This window comes from Aptenodytes patagonicus, unplaced genomic scaffold (genome assembly GCF_965638725.1).
Source record: "Aptenodytes patagonicus unplaced genomic scaffold, bAptPat1.pri.cur scaffold_71, whole genome shotgun sequence".
Taxonomy (NCBI): domain Eukaryota; kingdom Metazoa; phylum Chordata; class Aves; order Sphenisciformes; family Spheniscidae; genus Aptenodytes; species Aptenodytes patagonicus.
The window spans coordinates 128189-146183 of record NW_027472020.1 but is presented as its reverse complement, the minus strand read 5'-3'; the positions used below and the strand labels follow the sequence as shown (position 1 = coordinate 146183).

Sequence of the window (17995 nt, the reverse complement as noted above, 5' to 3'; positions counted from 1 at the left end):
CGCGTCCAGAATACAGACTTCTGAGGTTATTCCGGCACTGGCCAGAATCTCTCAGGACTGAAGTTCACAGTTTTCTCCATCTTGGTCTCAGCAGCGGCTGCCCGAGAACCTCGTAGGCGGGCTCCTCGCGCAGGCTGGCCTCAGAGCTCGTTACCAATAAGACGGCGATTACGGGTGTTACGAAGGTCGCCGCTTCCCAAGCGTGGGAGGGCTTGGCTTTCGCCGTCTGCGTCGTGGCGATTTCAGCGAGGATTTTCTCCGCTAGTCCTCCTCCTCCTCCTCCTCCTCCGTAGCTCTGAAGTTCTGCTGCCTGCGCTCGGCTCTGCCTTGGTGCTTGGCCGGTGGGCGCGGGTTTGCCCTTGGGTTGGCCGGTCGCAGGCTGCTTTTTTCCAGGGGAACCGCCTGGGATGACCCGCCGCTGCCTGGAAGGACACAACGGGAGAGGTCTAACCTGAGGAGGTCAATGGGTTTGTCGCCACATCCCGCCCTCGCGAGCCACGCGCCTCTTTGTGCAGCTGCCGGCGGCTCGGCTGAGGAAACCCCCTGAGCCAGGACCCTCGGCTGCCGCACGGCTGTCCCCGTGCACAGCTCAGGAGGCCACGCTGGGGCTCTCCTGAAGGGTCCGAGAGGAAGCAGCTCTGTAAAACGGGGGGCTCCCGGCAGCCCCATCCCGCCCCTCTGGGCGCTGCCGTCACCACTGTTGGGCAGCGATGGGCGGCGAGTGTTTGGGGCTGGGCAACGGGCTCTTGCCGGGTCAGGAAATCACAGAATCACAGAAGGCTTTGGGTTGGAAGGGGCTTCTGAAGGTCGTCTAGTCCAAGCCTCCCTGCGAGGAGCAGGGCCGTCTTCGACTAGATCAGGTCGCTCAGAGGCCCCCTCCAACCTGACCTTGAACGTTTCCCGGGATGGGGCAGTGACCGCCTCTCTGGGCAAAAGGAGCCCGTGCAGACGCCAGCCCTGAGCCTCACCTGACCCGAGAGCTTCTCCTCCTCCTCCTCTTCCCCCTGATTTCCCAGAACGGTGGTATCTCATCATTTGTCGAGCTTGGACTAGCTGGAAAGGGAAAACCAGGGAATCCCACTGGAAACAGGAAGGAGAGACCTCGTCAGAAGAGCGTCACCGGGACGCTGCCGGCCCCGGTGACAGGCAGCGCTGCTCAGGCCTCTTTCCAAAGCATCCGAGAGGGCCGTTCTGCTCCCCCTCCCATCCGCTGTCTCCAGAGGCCCGGCACCCTCCCCAGCACCGGCGCTTGCCCCGGTTCCCCACTTCCAACGTGCTTTTGCAATCGCCTCATCAGCGCCCGGGTTGGGACTGAGGGGGCTGGGTGATGCCGGGGAGGTGACAGGGACACTTTTGGTGGGGTCACTTCTGAGGGGGGAGGAGAGGGCCTTGGATCACCATCCTCCCACCGTACCCTTGGGCACGTCCCACCCCAGGGCTCCGTTTCGGTGAAGCCGACGAGTCGTCGGGAGAAAAGGCTGGGCCGAGCTGGCATGAAGCTTTGGCCCAAGTCGGAGCTTTTTGACCCACAACGCCGGTGCTTTTCCCCACCCGATGACAGAACTTGGTTGCCCATGCCGTGGAAAGGAGCCGGGAGCTGCTTTACCTTTCGTGCCTTGCCCGAGGTGTGGCAAACCCGCCCTTCTCATCTGCTTGTCCCCGCCGGGGACTCGCCTCGAGGTCTTGAGAAGAGGCCTGGGCAGCGGCTCGGCCACAAGCTCCGTTTCAAACCTGGCAACAAGGAGAAGACACCGACGTGACCCAGAGCACCACCAGCACTCGCTCGCCGCAATCACCTGCTGACGGGCAGACTTTGGAAGGGCCGTAAAGGCCGTTCTTTTCCCCAAGTCTACCGTGTTTTTCCAATGTCTACCGTGCCCCACCCGCAAGGACAGCCCTGGGAAATGGAGTCCCCTGGCAAAGAAGCCCTGGCCGCCACGGGAAGAAAATGTTGCCTAAATTCCTCTGTCTTTCCCATCAGATCTGCCTCGTGGGACCGACTACGACCTGGGGACGCCAACAAGAACCGCTGCCTGGTTGTCCCCATGGGAGGACATCCGTGGTCACAAGGAGCAAATGCTACCTTGAGCGTCTGCACCAACCAGTGGCTGCGGCCGCCAACGTACTCACTCGGGAAAGAGGATGACACGGACGGAAACACTCAGCGAGGCCACGGGTGCCACCCGGGACACCAGCATGTCCAGCAGCCAGGGGACCTGCAAGGGAGGACCACAAAGATGGCAGGATGCCCTCCGCACGGCCGAGGCGCTCCGAATCGGAGGAGCCCGAGGCAGGGGGAGTTGTTAGGACTGTAGCTCTCACCTCGCTCAAGTGGGATGACCGCATCCCGGCCGGGCCACGCATGGGCAGCGCCACGACACCGCCGTGGGAGTGCCCGCGCCACAGCGAAACCGAAACGCTCACCTTGAAAACAGCTTTTGCCAGGTTCTCCTTCCCGGAGAAGGTCTCCAGGAAGTCGTAGTAGAATTTCATTTCCACTCTCCTGCCTTCGATGAGGAGCACCCCAACGTTCCTCAGGACAAGGGCAACGTTCGCCCCCTTCCCCAGGCAGTGAGAGAGGAGGGACGTGACGCCTAGGATGCAGCCCTCCACTTTTCGCCGGGACACAGAGGCGTCCGTGGCCACCTTGGCGTATTTCAGAGGCTCCAGCTCCTTATCGCCTGGAAAAGCACAGGAAGGGGATGGAGGCGCTCGCCCAGTGGCCTTTCCGCAGGCGTTTCCCAAGGGCTGCTTACTGCAGTCATCGCATCGCGCCCCCCCCAGGAAAAAAAAAAAACATTTTTGGGCCTGCTCTGCAGAGAGAGAGTTGCTTTAGTGGAGCGTCTCAGACCCTGGGCAGGGATGAAACGACCCTGCAACCAGCCAGGGTTTAATCCGACGTCTTACCGGGCAGGTAGTCCTTGTCGTCCATCAGGTTGTGGACAACCGCCAGGTTCCTGGCCAGGCGAAAGACGGGCCTCTGGATAATCACGGCCTCTTTCCCAGCCTGGATCCACTGGGGGATGGCTTCGAAGGAGCCGAGGGTTGGAATTCGGACTCCCTGGAGCAGGAGAGAAGGCAAGGGCTGCAGAGTGAGGACTGGCTGGAGGGAAGAGCTGGGAGTGGCCCTGTCCAGGGACGGTGCTTTGGACCAGACCCTGCCCGCTCCTGCTGTTCAGAGACGCGAGCCAGGGCAGTGGGGAGAGCTTTAAGGAGGAGCTGCCGAGCCCTCTCCTTCCCTTTCCCCTGCCCCGAAAAAGCAGTGCTGGAGTCAGGGCAGAAGCAGCCCAAGGGCATCCAGGGGTCTCCAGCGACCGGGATCAGCCCTGCGGTACAATACCACCTGCCGGAGGTGATACCACCCTTGCACGAGCCCTGCTTGTCCCCCAGCGGGGACTTATGGGGTGGGCTTACTGAGGAGGGGAAGTGTAACTGCAGGCCATGCCCCAGGGCCATGGGGACTCCCCACTTCTCTGGGGGGGACAAGGAGGATGTGGGTGCTGCCCCACCTGGCACAGCAGGAAGTGTTGTTGGACGTAGCTGGCCACCGCAGCCCAGACGGCTGTTCACTCTGGAAAGCTGGATTCTGGCGAAGCTCAGAGAGAACGTCATCGCAGTGAGGTATCTAGGCAAGCTCAGAGCCCCAGTGTTTGTGGGGCAGTGGAAGAGCTGCCAAGGGAAGGTGAGGGCCAGCAACAGCTTGCAGTCCTGGCCCCTTTGGTGTGGGAGCAGGCGCTGGACGTTTTCCATTTGGGAGCTGGGCTCTGGCAGTGCTGAGAGCGAGCAAGGCAACAACGTCGGCACCCTGAGGTGGCTGGCAAGCTCAGAGCGGCAGTGTCTGTGGGGCTGTGGAAGGGCTGCCAAGGGAAGGTGAGGGCCAGCAACAGCTTGCAGTCCTGGCACCTTTCGTGTGGGAGCAGTCACTGTGGGTTTTCATTTTCAGAGCTGGGCTCCATGCTCCTTCCCAAAGCCTGTGCTTGTGTTTTTGTGTGTGCGCCTCTGCTCTATCTCACCGATAATCCCATAATGTTCCCGTTATACCTGGTTCTTATTTGCAGCTGAAATTCAGCCTCCTTTGGGGGACCCCTGCATCTTGGGCTTTAATCTCTGGGCTGTGTGGTCCAACTGAAGGAGAAAGGGTCGGGGAGGAGGACACATGCCCAGATCCATTCCTTGCCCCTCTGGCTTGCCTTGTGTTGGCTGTCCAGGTCCAATAAATACATCTAGTGTCTGTACGGTTGATACCTTCTACCTTCTGGCTTGCATCTGTAGAGGGCTGATGTCTTGGGGAGAGAAACATGGGCAGGAGGGGTGTGATGAGGGGGTCACGTTTACACGGCAAACCACCCTGGGGATCAGACCCCCTTCGTCGGGCATCTGCTTCCAAAGAAGAGTAGACAGCCCACCCCAGCACAGGAGCATTGCAGAAGCTTACCACCACACCCTTGGGCCAGAGGGTGCAAATCAGCCCTGGGAAATGGGTGATTTCCAAGACTCTGCAGCCTGCCCACTGCCCGCACAAGGAAGATCCAATCTGACTTCCTCTCTCAGTGCTGGCTTACACCACGCGGTGGGCATCAGCCCAAATGCCGGGCATCGCAGGAAGCCTCAAGCACACATCACCTCCTTCCCGGATGCACGTGGCGTAAATCAGGCATGCTCAATGGGGCTGAATTCCCCTTTGTACAAGGAGACACAACCCACTGTGTGTGGGAACATGGTGTATTTCTACGGTTAGAAGCTGGGGCACGGGGCAAATAGAGATCAAACTCTGTGTTTTCCCAATGAGCTCTACAGAGGAGCGCCAACGATGGCTAAAACCTTCAGCCTCTGCCTTTTCCAGCACCGTCCCCGTTTGCTATTTTCATAAAATACCAAGTTGTGGCAGAAAAGCCTTGCTTGAAAAGACACTTCTGCTTTTATGATGAAGATGTTCAGGGCGCAGGAATATTTTTCTTATCGCCTCTCTGTCACCATTTGCCATGGAGGGACCCAACAGGGCACTCCTGGTGCGCCCAGGAGACAAAGAGGCATAAGGCACTCTCTTTAGCATTTTCCCAGGGTTTGAAATTCAGGAGCAGGCTGGACCTGGAGTGACAAGAGCTGCAAGTTTTGCTCAATCACTCCAACCTTCCAATTCATCCGTCCATCCATCAAAACATCCGTCCATCCATCCATCCATTCGCCAAACCATTGCAGGTACCCGCTCCTGCCCTATCAGCTACTCAACCACCTGTAACATCACAAGCAGCTGCAAAAGCAAAGGGCCTGATCTTGACCAATCAGCTAAACAGAAAAACGTGACACCACAACCATGTGCACAAGCCAGGGGCCTGATCCTGCCCTATCAGCCACATGCAAGATCAGAAGCACATGCACAAGGCAGGGGAACGGAATGGAATGGAATGGAACGGAACGGAATATTTTTCAGTTGGAATTGAGCTACAACAATCCTCTAGACCAACTGCTTGACCACTCCAGGGCTGACCAAAAGTTAAAGCATGTTAATAAGGGTGTTGTCCAAATGCCTCTTAAACACTGACAGGCTTGGGGCATCGACCACCTCTCCAGGAAGCCTGTTCCAGGGTTTGAACACCCTCTCGGTAAAGAAATGATTCCTCATGTCAAGTCTGAACCTCCCCTGGCACAGCTTTGACCCATTCCCAGGTGTCCTGCCCCTGGATCCCAGGGGCACCTCCCTCTCCATGTCCCTCCTCAGGAAGCTGTAGAGCGCAATGCGGTTGCCCTCAGCCTCCTCCCCAAACAAGACAAACCCAGAGTCCTCCGCTGCTCCTCAGAGGACATGCCTTCCACCTTTGTTGCCCTCCTCTGGACACATTCGAGGACCTTCACATCCTTCTTAAATGGTGGGACCCAGAACTGCACACAATTTTCTTGGCTGCCTGGGCACACTGCTGCCTCCCGTTGAGCAGGACCCCCAGATCGCTTTCTGCAGGTCTGCTCTCCCGCCACTCCTCTCCCAGTTTATACTTGTGCCCAAAACCAAATTCCGTTTTATGAGGACAGCGTGTAGTTAGCCAGGGTCAACACCAAACCACGACTCCTTTCTGCACATAATAACTTAATACAAACTGACTGTACATGTTTATAGTGCAAAGTATTTTAGGAAGTCAAAGAGGCAGAAGCAGAGGGAAAAACAACTTGCGAAGATGAGAAAGTTCAACTCTACGGCCAGTGTTCTTTGCAGGCATTTTAGCTCCATTTCAATGTGTAGTCTTTGCCTAATTCAAGTTCAAGCCGGGTGATTTCCAGGACCTTTGAAAAACAAACAAAAACGCAGCAATGAGTAACTCTGCTCTGAAGATGTCTTGGTTTTCTGCAGCTCATAGAAGATGGCTGGTTCTTATTTCAGATTACTTCTCTTCACTATCTTAATTCATCTTTTTGGCTATATCTATTATATGATAATATTATTATATTTATTTTATTTTATTTTACAGTAATTATATTGTATTAAATTACATTGTATTACATTATATTCTGCTATGCTGTTACTATAGATTTTACATAATATTTTTCTATATTATATATTCCTGTCATATAATAATTATAAATTTTAATATATTAATACATTATCTTTTGCCTTCCCACTGAAAAGCAGAAATAAATGAGACTCAACAGAACACTGAGTTCTGTAGAAAGGGTGGTAAATTAAATTAAACATCGACTGATTTTTAGCTTGGGGGGATGTCACTGAACAAGTGCAACCATGACTTGTGATGAGACTTCATTAATTCTGTAGGAAAAAAAAAAATGTTGCAAAAGTACCCTGAGTTCTTACTTTTTAGATGTCAGTGTTTTTACTGCAATAAAGTAGTATATTTTAGAAGTTATATTACAGCCAAGAGGTGAACCTCCAAGCATTTAAGATCACATAACTAATAGCAACGACAGGATTTGCCTGTAAACCATCGACTTACCTGGTTTTGGCTGTTGTAAGACGCAACATGAGGAGATTGGATCGCTTCACCGTTCTGCGATACCGTCACCTCCTGGACGGTTGAGGTCACCCCCAAAATTTTAATTCGAGTAAACTTCAAATTATTCGGATCAGCATAACCACGGTGCAAAACCTTTATCTCTAAAATATTCTGAAGGAAGAGGAAAAAGCAAGTTAGTGATTTATCCTTGGGCAGTTACTTTTCAGGATATGCTTTTATCAGCCCACCTGAGGCTTACAATTTTCCACTCTTCTTCAATTTAAAAAAAAAAAAACCAGAAATAACCGCTTTAATTACGCTTTTCCTTACCAGCTTTCTGTAAGAGCAGGACAATGGGCGATTACTATGTAATCTTACAACTGCAAATAGCAGAAAAACCCTTTTCTCCCTTAGCAGTTTACGTCCAATTCCTTGAGAAAGTCAAAAGAAATGAGAAATCGGAGCACTGAGGATAAAACAACAACATTTTGGCCACCTGGAAAACTAATGAAACAACACACCTTTTTTTTTTTTATTACCATATAAAAAGCATTTCTTTTAAACCCATAGTCCGTATAATCACCGTCTAATTTAATTCCAGCTATTCAACGGCTTAAAACAAAAAATTTAAAGCTGACACGCTGGCAATGCCAATCATTATAACAAGCACCACTAATCGCTGACTTTCTTACACAGCAACTGCTCCACGGTCGAGCTTCTGTGTTGAAGAATAATGATAAAAATTAAGAACAACGATAAAAAAGAGTCACAAACGGAGTCAATAACTCCACACCAGCCTCTGTTCAAAGGTTCTGCTGCAACCTTTAAACAATTAACAGCTCTTAACGAAAACTAAACCATTTTTGCCCAACTAGATTTTCTCTGCTTTTCCCTCGGGCTCCTAACGTGGAGATTTGATAATGGCAGCGGAAAATACCATCCTCTAGTGCAGTGGAGCGCAAAACAAATCCACTGGGGTGTGGGAAGAAAATGGTTTATTACTATTAATAAATAAAAGTTAAAATATTTTTATCGTAGCATCTATTTCACCTTTACCCACCTTTTTAAATTTCTGTCTCTGTGTATGCTTTGTGATGCACATAACAGTAGGTAGCACAATTGTTTTCTATACCTAGATATGTATATAATTTATAAATAAAGATGCGTATGTTGGGGGGAGGCGCTCAAAAACTCTTACTGCTGGGGATGCGTAGTCAAAATCTTTGGCGATCGCTGCCCCTACCTTTCTAAACCATTTGAAAGCACTTTCCTGGCTCTAACTGTGACTGTATTCCAGATGGGGTAGATTTTGTGTACAGTCACTTCTTTCTAGTCTGTCCAAGTACATTTGTGTCCTACGTGGATATCTACGCTTAACTGCAAGGCTGTAAAATACGCACGGGCTGCTTGCCTGAAATGTATTCATTTACATGGGAATGATGAGCAAAAATGATGCGGAACACACCGCTGGCAAAATATTGGCCTTATTGCCTTTCTGCGTTGATACGCGCTTTCGTTTTCTACAAATCCTTTTTGAAAAAAACTGGCGTTTTTCAGAACGACGAGAAATTATAACGGCAGGAATATACAAGAAACGCAGCGATAAGCTAAACTAGATACCCTCTGAAGCCAGCTTAAATTCGTTCTCAATACAACTTAACTATATTCACGGCATTATAGCGCAGCCCGGACACAAAACACTCCTAAATTCCTTCATATATAGAAGGAGAAGTTGTGAACGGGTATGTCTGGGATTTTTTGCTTAACGTTAATTTTTGAAGTTAATGTTAAAACCTCCTCCTCACTTACTGAAAACCGACGTGCAGGGACCAAATCTGAACCAACGCCTGTCTTGAAGGTCTCAGGCTGGGCCAGCCACTGAATATAAATACACGTGCGGGGAGGTGCCCTGCTGAAGTAAATTTACTTGCCCCCATTTATTGCAAAATTCGTTTATCCATCTGGGGTGTGATGTTGCCTGTATTAATTAAAAAAAAAAAAAAAAAAAAGTAACACGGAGAGACCTGCAACGGTTTTCACAACGCTGGCTAAGAGCTGGTCCATCACAAAGGGTTAGTAGCGTGTGGGGATATCGAAACATTAAAAAAAAAATGCCAAATTAAAATACCTTAGTTAACATACAACAATAATCACCCCGGGTACTCAAAACCAGCGAGGTACCGTGACATACCCGATTAGCAGTAAATGAGGTCAGCAGATATACACGCTCTTCATACGCATCTGTTAAAAAGAAAGAATGAAGTAAAATGTATTTGCTGGTCACCTTTTCTTTTTTTAAGTTAAATAGAAGAATTGTGCTGCGTGTAGTATAGCTCGTGCGGACTTCCTGCAATGTGTTGGTATGTTAAAAAAAAAGATAAATCACAATTTTGTGCATTCCTTGCGATGATCTCAGGGGACAGCTTAGCGTTATTACAAGGATAATACACTGCAGGCGTAAAGGATAAGAGACTGCTAGATACGTCTTATCTGAAGACCATTTGAATTTATTAATATCGAGGAAATTAGTTAAAGCTTCCCACTTCACCTGTGGTTAGGTTCCCCACAGGTTTGAGAACAAATCCTTATTCTATACCTTGTCCTAGGCCCAGGGCACAGCTGAATTCATGCAAAATATATATTCTCTAAATAACAACATTAGGTTACTACTGTGCCAGCATTCTACATTTTAGCGGTGTTACTGTTTTACATTTTACTGTAATTTTAGTTTAATTACTTAAGTGTAACCGGTTTACTGTAATTTTTTTTCTCTCTGGTTTGTGCTCCTGCTTCCTACGCCGTGTTGCACAATTACGGACTAATCCTGAAATACAACATTAACTGTTCGTGTCAGCGATGCGCTGAGCTAGAGAGAGGCGACGTTTATGCATTGTAGACTCTGAATTAGTTAATTTAGCGTGGAAACAAGAAACTTTGTACTTACCAATGCGCACCCCGTCATCCCAGTAAAGCTGACCTGCTGCAAGCTGACTGTCATTCAAAGCAACGGTGAGCGCCAACGGGTTTCTTCGGCTATGGAAGAAAAGAATATTTGTCTGGGGTAATTGCATTTTATCTTTCTCAACATAGGTAATACAATATCACTTCTATTACGGACATTGTACACAACTTAACTGAGCTCTGTTACCAGCCTTCCCCGATCCATAGCGTTACCGTTAAAGGAGGAAACCAAAAAAGGAGAAAAACCTGCCATGAAGTTGACGTGCTGCCATACTTCCTGATTCTCTCAGGACTGCTCATGTTTATACCAAATGGGAAATGCTTCCGAGCACAGTGTACATTAAACCAGAAAATTGGGCTTTTCCCAGGTTGAAAATAAGGAGTCCAGGCAAATGCAGGCGCCGTGTCACTAATACGCGATTTATTTGCCAGGCCACTAATTAAATATCGCCCCCAAAAAGCAAAAAAATGTTACATTAAATTGTAGTCATACCTGTAAAATGTAGTATTAGCAGGGCTTTGCTGAGGGAGGATGTAGCCGCCTCGGATATGGAGGTTGATATCTTCCAAAGGAGATGGTAAATTTCTGAATTGTCCCCTAAAGCCAAGGTACTCACCCTATTCATGATTAAAAAAAAAACAAACCAAACCCAAATAAAACTTGGTCTCTTTGTTGAATTTTCCATTTTAAGCTTTTTTTTTAGAATGAAAGTTTATGAATACATAAATACTAAGAAAGTTGTCAGTGCCAATCCTTCTTTAATGCAGAACTATGTGTTTTCAAGATTACAATCTGAAATTCTGCATATATAAACCCATTACACAACACTTGATAAACGGAGTGACTTTTAAAGCCTGAGGCCGTAAAAATTGTTTAAAACTTTTGTCTTCCTCCACACCATCATTCCTAGAAAAGAAGTTCTATGCATCCTTGAAGGGGTTCAAAAAAAGCAAACATGGAAGCGCTTCAGTTACAGCTGTTATTCCACCTTTTTACTGGTCATGTTGAACAGGATTACATTACCACAAAGTGATTAGCAAACAAATTAGCCAAGATGTAATTTTTTACATCGCTAAAAACTCCTACTGGACACGTGTTGGTAAAACAGAGGTGGTGGAGTCACACTCCACCCCAGCACGCCGTACACCTGTGACGGTGGATACTATGGAAATTTTCCTAATCATTTCCATAGTAGGAAAAATAAATATACTAGAGTTTTTAAAATTACTCACTGTGTGGTAATCATACCAGCGGGCATTCGGCAGGTAAGCCTTCACCGCTACAGCACCCTGGAACGACACACTTTTGGTTTAGGTCTATTAAAGCCAGAAAGTACAGTTTAGTTCAAATCTCTTCCAATATTTTCATCCGTTTCTAGTATTTTCTCATTTCTTCCCCAACTTTTCTGATACTTCTATTCCTGCTATTTCACCTGGTCCAGCGCGGGGCTGACGAGCAGTGCCGGTCCCCACAGAAATTGCCTGTGTATTTCCCATGTCGTTTTGTCTCTCACAAACCTGCAAAGTAACAAAAGAGCGGCCGAACCCTCGGGGTCAACCTTTCCCAAAGTGTTTCCTTGTTGAAGCCTTTTTTTCTCAGTAAAACTACCATTTCCTCAGCCGCGAGCATGCTACCACTAGTAACAGGCAACATTATTACCTATCTATTCATAATAGATAATAAGGGTCAAAAATTAATCCCTTTTTTTTTACAAATGTATCACTTAGTCCTTGTCAAGAGTGTATTAAGATCCTAAAGTGAAAATCTTCAGGGCAATGCCACCTATTACTTAATTTTCACGTCTGCTGTTGCTTCACGTTTGCTGGCCTATACCTACGCACGCACTAGAATTTTTATTTAGGATATTTAGATCACAAAACTTAAAAAAAAAAAAACACTTTTGCTTGCTATCAGCAACAGCAAAATTAAGTAGTGGCCCAATTACTTTCTGATTTGCGCTGCTTATTTTTTGACAGGCGCTTTGTCAGGATCAAGTCTCAGATTACTCAAAATGAGGCCGGGATGACACGCTGACAAGTCAGTGGGGTTTAGTGGAAGACAAGCATTTTTAGATATCAGGCTTCACCTTTAACATTAAGGCATTGATCAGCCTTTGGCACGTATCGCCCCTTCTGACCAGGTACCAATGAAGGCTCACGTCTCTAAAAACATGTCTTTTTTTAAAAAAAAAAAAAACCAACCTGCTATAAACCCCCCCTCTTTTTTTTTTTTTTTTTTTTTTTTAAAACTGCCATATCTGTTTGGCCAAAATAAGTCACCGTGTCCTGCAAACGTCTCAAAACGGGCGTCAAACCCCCTATTTTCTCCCCCCTTTTCTGTTTCTCTGCTTAAAGGTTTTGCCCAGCTGTTTCTGCGGCACGTGCTCTCTGATTCTGCGTATATCCAGCACCAGGCAGAAGGTATTTGCTGAATACCACTAGGGATGATGAGAATGAGCTTCAAAATCGATATATGAATTATGTTTCTAGATAAGACAAAAAAGTCGGCACCGTGGGGAACGGAGCCCTTGAGGCGTCACAGCGAGCCGATGCTCAATGTGCGTATTCCCAATCCCTCGCCGGTTTTAAGAGAAAAATTGCTGTAACAGGGAAAAACCTTTCTAGGAGGCCGACGGAAACCCCAGGGACTTCAGTAGGAATTCATTATGAACGGGGAAGGAAGGACCCCACTTACTCGTGGAGCAGAGGGCGGACGACAGTGCTGCCGTGAGCGTTGGCTTCGTGCATTAACGTGTACAAATAAGGTAAGAGGGTGTATCTTATATTTAGCACTTTCCTGGAAATGTCTTCAAATGTGGAATTCCAGGCAACAGGATCTTGCCTCTAAACAAGAGAGAAGAGTCTTTTGTTATTCAGATGGGATTGTTTTGTTTGGAAGAGACGGGGAATAAAACAGAATTTGCTCATATTTACAACGGACCTCACCTTCAGCATCTTTTCTCTCATCTTATTGCCCGTAAGACCGTGTAATTTAGCGGCAGTAACTGTCAAACATGCCTCAAAATCGACATAGCGAAGCAGAGCTGAGGAGATCTGGGTGGAGCCTTGCAAGTTCCTTGCTCTCCTCTAATTTAGAGTACCTTTATTTAGTTCTCTGTTCTTTAAGGGAGGACAAATAGCTCTGCTCCGCTCGACCTAAAGCTCTCACGAGGAGAAACATGCTGTTTCCCTTATTGCCATTTTTCCAGTTCTCTCGTTTTACAGCTCCCTATAGTACAGTCTCCTGCATTTAGACAGTTCTTTTCATTTCTTCTGAAGAGAAAGACAGTATTCTATGGAAGCGGGCAAAGTACAGGAATTTCAGACACTCGGGAATCTCATTCCCCTGGTCCCTTTTCTGATTTGCTGGGAAATGAAGAATACTTAGGGATGACACCGGCAAGGTCCATTTTGCCCCTTTAAATGGGCTTAGCCATAAAAGTAATTATGGTCGTCTCCAAAGTGTGGTATGTTTAAATGAAAATGGCCTGCGTGTAAAAAAATAACTATTTTAGTCTTGTAGAGTTGGTATGTTTAAGTAGAATTGGACCACATGAAAAATAATGATTTTCTTCTTGCAGATGTGGTGCGTTTACGTAAAAATGGCATAGATGGGGAATAAAAAAAATGTAGGAAATGGGGAAAAGGTGGGAAATAAAAAACCTCGGTCGAAGCAAACACGGAAGGCGCCCACCTTGGCTCCCTTCCCGTTGTGATTCCTCGAGTACGGGTAAAAGGCACCCAGCTCCATCCATCGAGCACACAGCTCGTACTCCCAGTCCTCGAAGAAGCCGCAGATATCTGCTCCTGTCTGAAAATTAAAAAAAAAAAAACCAACCCAAACAACCCACATCCGATGGCGATACTCTGCGTTTTTGTTAATAAAGATAATTGAAATAGACGGCGATAAGTCGGGAGCGGACAGAAGAGGGCTTTAAACTAGAGGTGCCAGGGGAGGGGAACCTCAATCCATCCCACTCCTACCAGTTGGATGCCAGGGCCAGCAAGGGACACCCAGGGCCTGGAGAAGGGACACAGCTCAGCAGGGGAGCGCCTGAAGAGCAGCACAAAGGAACTGCAGCCAGTGAGACAGCGTCATCAGGGGCCCGGCTTCAATGCCTCTGTGCAAACGTAGCACGGGGAATAAACAAGGGCAGTTAGAGACGCGCGCACGCCGGCAGGGCTACGACCTTGTTGGCATCACGGAGACGTAGTGGGATGGATCCTGTGCCTGGAGTGTTGGCATGGAGGGATACAGGCTCTTTAGGAAGGACAGGCAGGGGAGATGAGGAGGGGGTGTCGCCCTCTATGTCAATGACCAGCTGGAGTGCATGGAGCTCTGCCTGGGGATGGATGAGGAGCCGACCGAGAGCTCGTGGGTCAGAATTAAAGGGAAGGCAGGGACAGGTGACATTACGGTGGGGGTCTGCTACAGGCCACCCGACCAGGAAGACCGAGTGGATGAGGCCCTCTACAGACAGATAGGAGCTGCCTTACGCTCACAAGCCCTGGTCCTCGTGCGGGACTTCAACCACCCCGACATCTGTTGCAGGGACAACACGGCAGGGCATAAGCAATCCGGGAGTTCCTGGAGCGCGTCCATGACAACTTCCTTCTCCAAGTGGTAGAGGAGCCAAGGAGGAGAGGTGCTCTGCTGGACCTTGTTCTCACCAACAAGGAGGGGCTGGTGGGGAACGTGAAGCTCAAGGGCAGCCTGGGCTGCAGTGACCATGAAATGGCGGAGTTCAAGAGCCTCAGGGCACCGAAGAGGGCGCACAGCAAGCTCACTACCCGGGACTTCAGCAGAGCAGACTTTGGCCTCTTCAGGGATCTGCTTGGTAGAGTGCCATGGGACAAAGCCCTGGAGGGAAGAGGGGCCCAAGAAAGCTGGGCGATATTCAAGGATCGCCTCCTTCAAGCTCAGGAGCGATGCATCCCAGCAAAGAGGAAGCCAGGCAAAAACGCCAGGAGGCCTGCGTGGATGAACAAGGAGCTCCTGGACAAACTCAAACACAAAAAGGAAGCCTGCAGAGGGTGGAAGCAAGGACAGGGAGCCTGGGAGGAATAGAGAGAAATTGTCCGAGCAGCCAGGGACCAGGTTAGGAAAGCTAAAGCCCTGAGAGAATTAAATCTGGCTGGGGACGGCAAGGGCAACAAGAAAAGGTTCTATAGATATGTCAGGGACAGAAGGAAGACGAGGGAAAATGTGGGCCCTCTCCGGAAGGAAACGGGAGACCTGGTTACCCAGGATACGGAGAAGGCGGAGGTACTCAATGACTTTTTTGCCTCGGTCTCCACCGGCAAGTGCTCGAGCCTCACCGCCCAAGCCACAGAAGGCAAAGGCAGGGACTGGGAGAATGAAGAGCTGCCCACTGTGGGAGAACATCAGGTTCGAGACCATCTAAGGACCTGAAGGTGCACAAGTCCATGGGACCCGATGAGATCCATCTGCGGGTCCTGAAGGAACTGGCGGATGAAGTTGCTAAGCCACTATCCATCGTATTTGAGAAGCCGGGGCAGTCCAGGGAAGTTCCCACTGACTGGATAACGGGAAACATCACCCCCATTTTTAAAAAGGGGAAAAAGGAAGGCCCGGGGAACTACAGGCCAGTCAGCCTCACCTCTGTGCCTGGGAAGATCATGGAACAGATCCTCCTGGAAGCTATGCTAAGGCACATGGAGGGCAGGGAGGTGATTCGAGACAGCCAGCATTGTTCAGCCTAGAGAAGAGAAGGCTTCAGGGAAACCTTATTGCAGCCTGTCAGTACTTCAAGGGGGCTTATGAAAAAGATGGCGGCAAACTTTTCAGCAGGGCCTGTTGCGACAGGACAAGGGGGAACGGCTTGAAACTAGACGGGGGGAGATACAGACTAGAGAGAAGGAAGACATTTTTTACGCTGAGGGTGGTGAAACACCGGCACAGGTTGCCCAGAGAGGTGGTGGATGCCCCATCCCTGGAAACATTCCAGGTCAGGTTGGGCGGGGCTCTGAGCGACCTGATCTAGTTGAAGATGTCCCTGCCCGCGGCAGGGGGGTTGGACTAGACGACCTTTAGAGGTCCCTTCCAACCCAAACCATTCGGTGATTCTATGGGCCTGACTGCAGCATACACAAAACTCCACCGGTAGCTACCTTGGAGGAATCTAGAACCCAAGAGTTCTACTCCCTCCTGAGGTGGCCAAAAAGACAGGCCAGGAAGCCTGGCAGGAAGCCTGAGCCACTACTAACCATGGTCCTTCTTGCAACAGGAGAGAAACTTTTCAGGTAGGTACCTTCTAGGAGTCCCAGGCTGCTACCTGGGAACGCAGTTTCTGTGTAAATTTTAAAATAGCTCCAGCAACTGCCTGGCAAGTCAAGTGGGCTGTCACCTGGGATGAGATTTTCACTCCGGGGGGACAGCCGCACCGGGGATCTACCAGGGAGAAATCCTCAGCTGCTTCCCAGGAGCGAGGCGACTCGCACGCAGACGCAAATCTACTTGGGTCCCCCTTTGCGCAGAGTCCCTCTGAAACGGAGCTAACTATACGCCACCGAAAACCAACTTGGGCAGCGGGCCCTGCAGCCCCCCAGTCAGCGACCTGCCATCAGAGCTCCCACAATCACAGCCTGCCAGTGGAGGCAACGACAACTGGGCAGCGACTCTGCACCGGGGGTAGGTCTCTGCGCAGAGAAACCAGGCCGGGCACCACTAGAAATACTTTGCGGCCGCGGAGGCTGAGCGCTTCGCCCACGAGGACACAAAACCACCGGAGGAACCACCACGGACGAGCTCCCTCCCGGTGCACAGGCGGGATGTCAGCTCCTTCCCGGATGAGGCAAACCGACCTGCGCTGCTGCTACCTCGCAGCGGTCCCAGACAGCCGCCTGGCCTGGGGGGGTCCTTCCACCAGATGCAAACCACCTTCGCTTTCCGCCCAGCCGGAGTCCCAGGTGGCTGCATGCAGTTGGAGCTTCCTCCTGGAGGAGGCACGCTACCTGGGGTCTCGACAGGGCAGGGCTCCCGGGCTGCCACCCCGGACACGTGCGCCTTTCAGATGAGGGCCGCCAAAGCCGCCCCGTACCTGGGGGGAGTCCCAGGCGGGTCCCAGAGCAGACACCTCCCGCCCCAAACGGGCGAACTAGCTCAGGCAGGTACCTGGCAGCTGCCTCGGGCGGCTCCCAGCAGCGGAAGAGCCCCTCGGCTCCCGTCGCGGCCTGAGGCTGAGCCGAGGGCGCCGAGCCCGGACGCGCTTTGCTTCCTCACCTCCCCCCGCCGCAGACATCGTGAGGGCACCGGGCGCCTCCCTCGCTGCTCCGCGTGGCGGGAGGTCCCGCGCTCCTTGGGGTGACACCGGCCGGGAAGCGCCAGGGCCTTCCTCCCCCCGGCTGCCCCGGGGACGCGGAGGGGCCCGGCAGAAGCCGCGGGGGCCGCACGGGCCGCAGCCGGGGGCGGGTCCCTCCCCTCAGGGCTTTCCCGCCTCTCTGCCGGCCTCCCGAGAGCGGCGCTGGGATTGGGCAGGGCACGCCCGGCTCCGATTGGCGGCGCTTCCCGCGGCGGCAGCCGATTGGCTGTCGCCGTGCCGGCCGGGGAAGGCTCTGGGCTGAAGTGGGGGAGCGTTCCAGGGGGAGGGGGCGGTTGTCATGGCGGCGGCCCGGCCCAGCCCCTGCCGCAGCCTGCGCTGTCAGGCGCTGAGGGCCCGCCCTCCGAGGCTGTCTTCAGTTTTGGGCCCCTCGCTACAAGAAGGACGTCGAGGTGCTGGAGCGCGTCCAGAGAAGGGCAGGAGAGCGCGTCAACGGTGTGACTGTCCATGTTAGTTCACAGCAGGGGCTGAGGTGCGATGAGGTACTGGAGCGTGGCCGCAGGCTCTGGTAGTGTTTGTGCTGAAGTAAAACGAACGAAAGGACAGCCCGGCCCTGGAAAGAAGGGCTGTGCTTTGTGGAAGCTTAGAGCTGTCCGAGAAGGATAAAGGGCAGCCCTGGATGATGCCACCAGTGACACTGAGACCCTTAAAATGAGGGGAGGGATCCTGAAAATGAGGCTTTGGGCGCTAAAAGTGAAAATTGTGGCTTCAAATGAAATATGAGGCTTTGGGCCCTAAAAATTGAGAATTGGA

General features: G+C 50.7%; 1 protein-coding gene and 1 long non-coding RNA gene across 2 annotated transcripts; both read right to left on the bottom strand.

Moving 5' to 3' along the window:
* Positions 1 to 1637: 1637 nt before the first annotated feature.
* Positions 1638 to 2446, bottom strand: LOC143173372 (uncharacterized). Its single transcript, XR_012997543.1, has 3 exons — positions 2425 to 2446; positions 2131 to 2216; positions 1638 to 1731 (listed from the first exon to the last, which is right to left on the bottom strand). It is a non-coding gene; the product is annotated as an uncharacterized LOC143173372 (long non-coding RNA).
* Positions 2447 to 6082: 3636 nt separating this feature from the next.
* LOC143173390 (sucrase-isomaltase, intestinal-like) lies at positions 6083 to 17301 on the bottom strand. The gene is made up of 10 exons (XM_076363614.1): positions 17146 to 17301; positions 13597 to 13713; positions 12598 to 12746; positions 11336 to 11420; positions 11136 to 11192; positions 10396 to 10520; positions 9886 to 9974; positions 9133 to 9182; positions 6942 to 7112; positions 6083 to 6276 (listed from the first exon to the last, which is right to left on the bottom strand). Exons 2-10 carry the CDS (start codon positions 13651 to 13653, stop codon positions 6214 to 6216), a joined length of 846 nt encoding a protein of 281 aa, XP_076219729.1. The 5' UTR covers positions 13654 to 13713; positions 17146 to 17301; the 3' UTR covers positions 6083 to 6213.
* Positions 17302 to 17995: the final 694 nt, after the last annotated feature.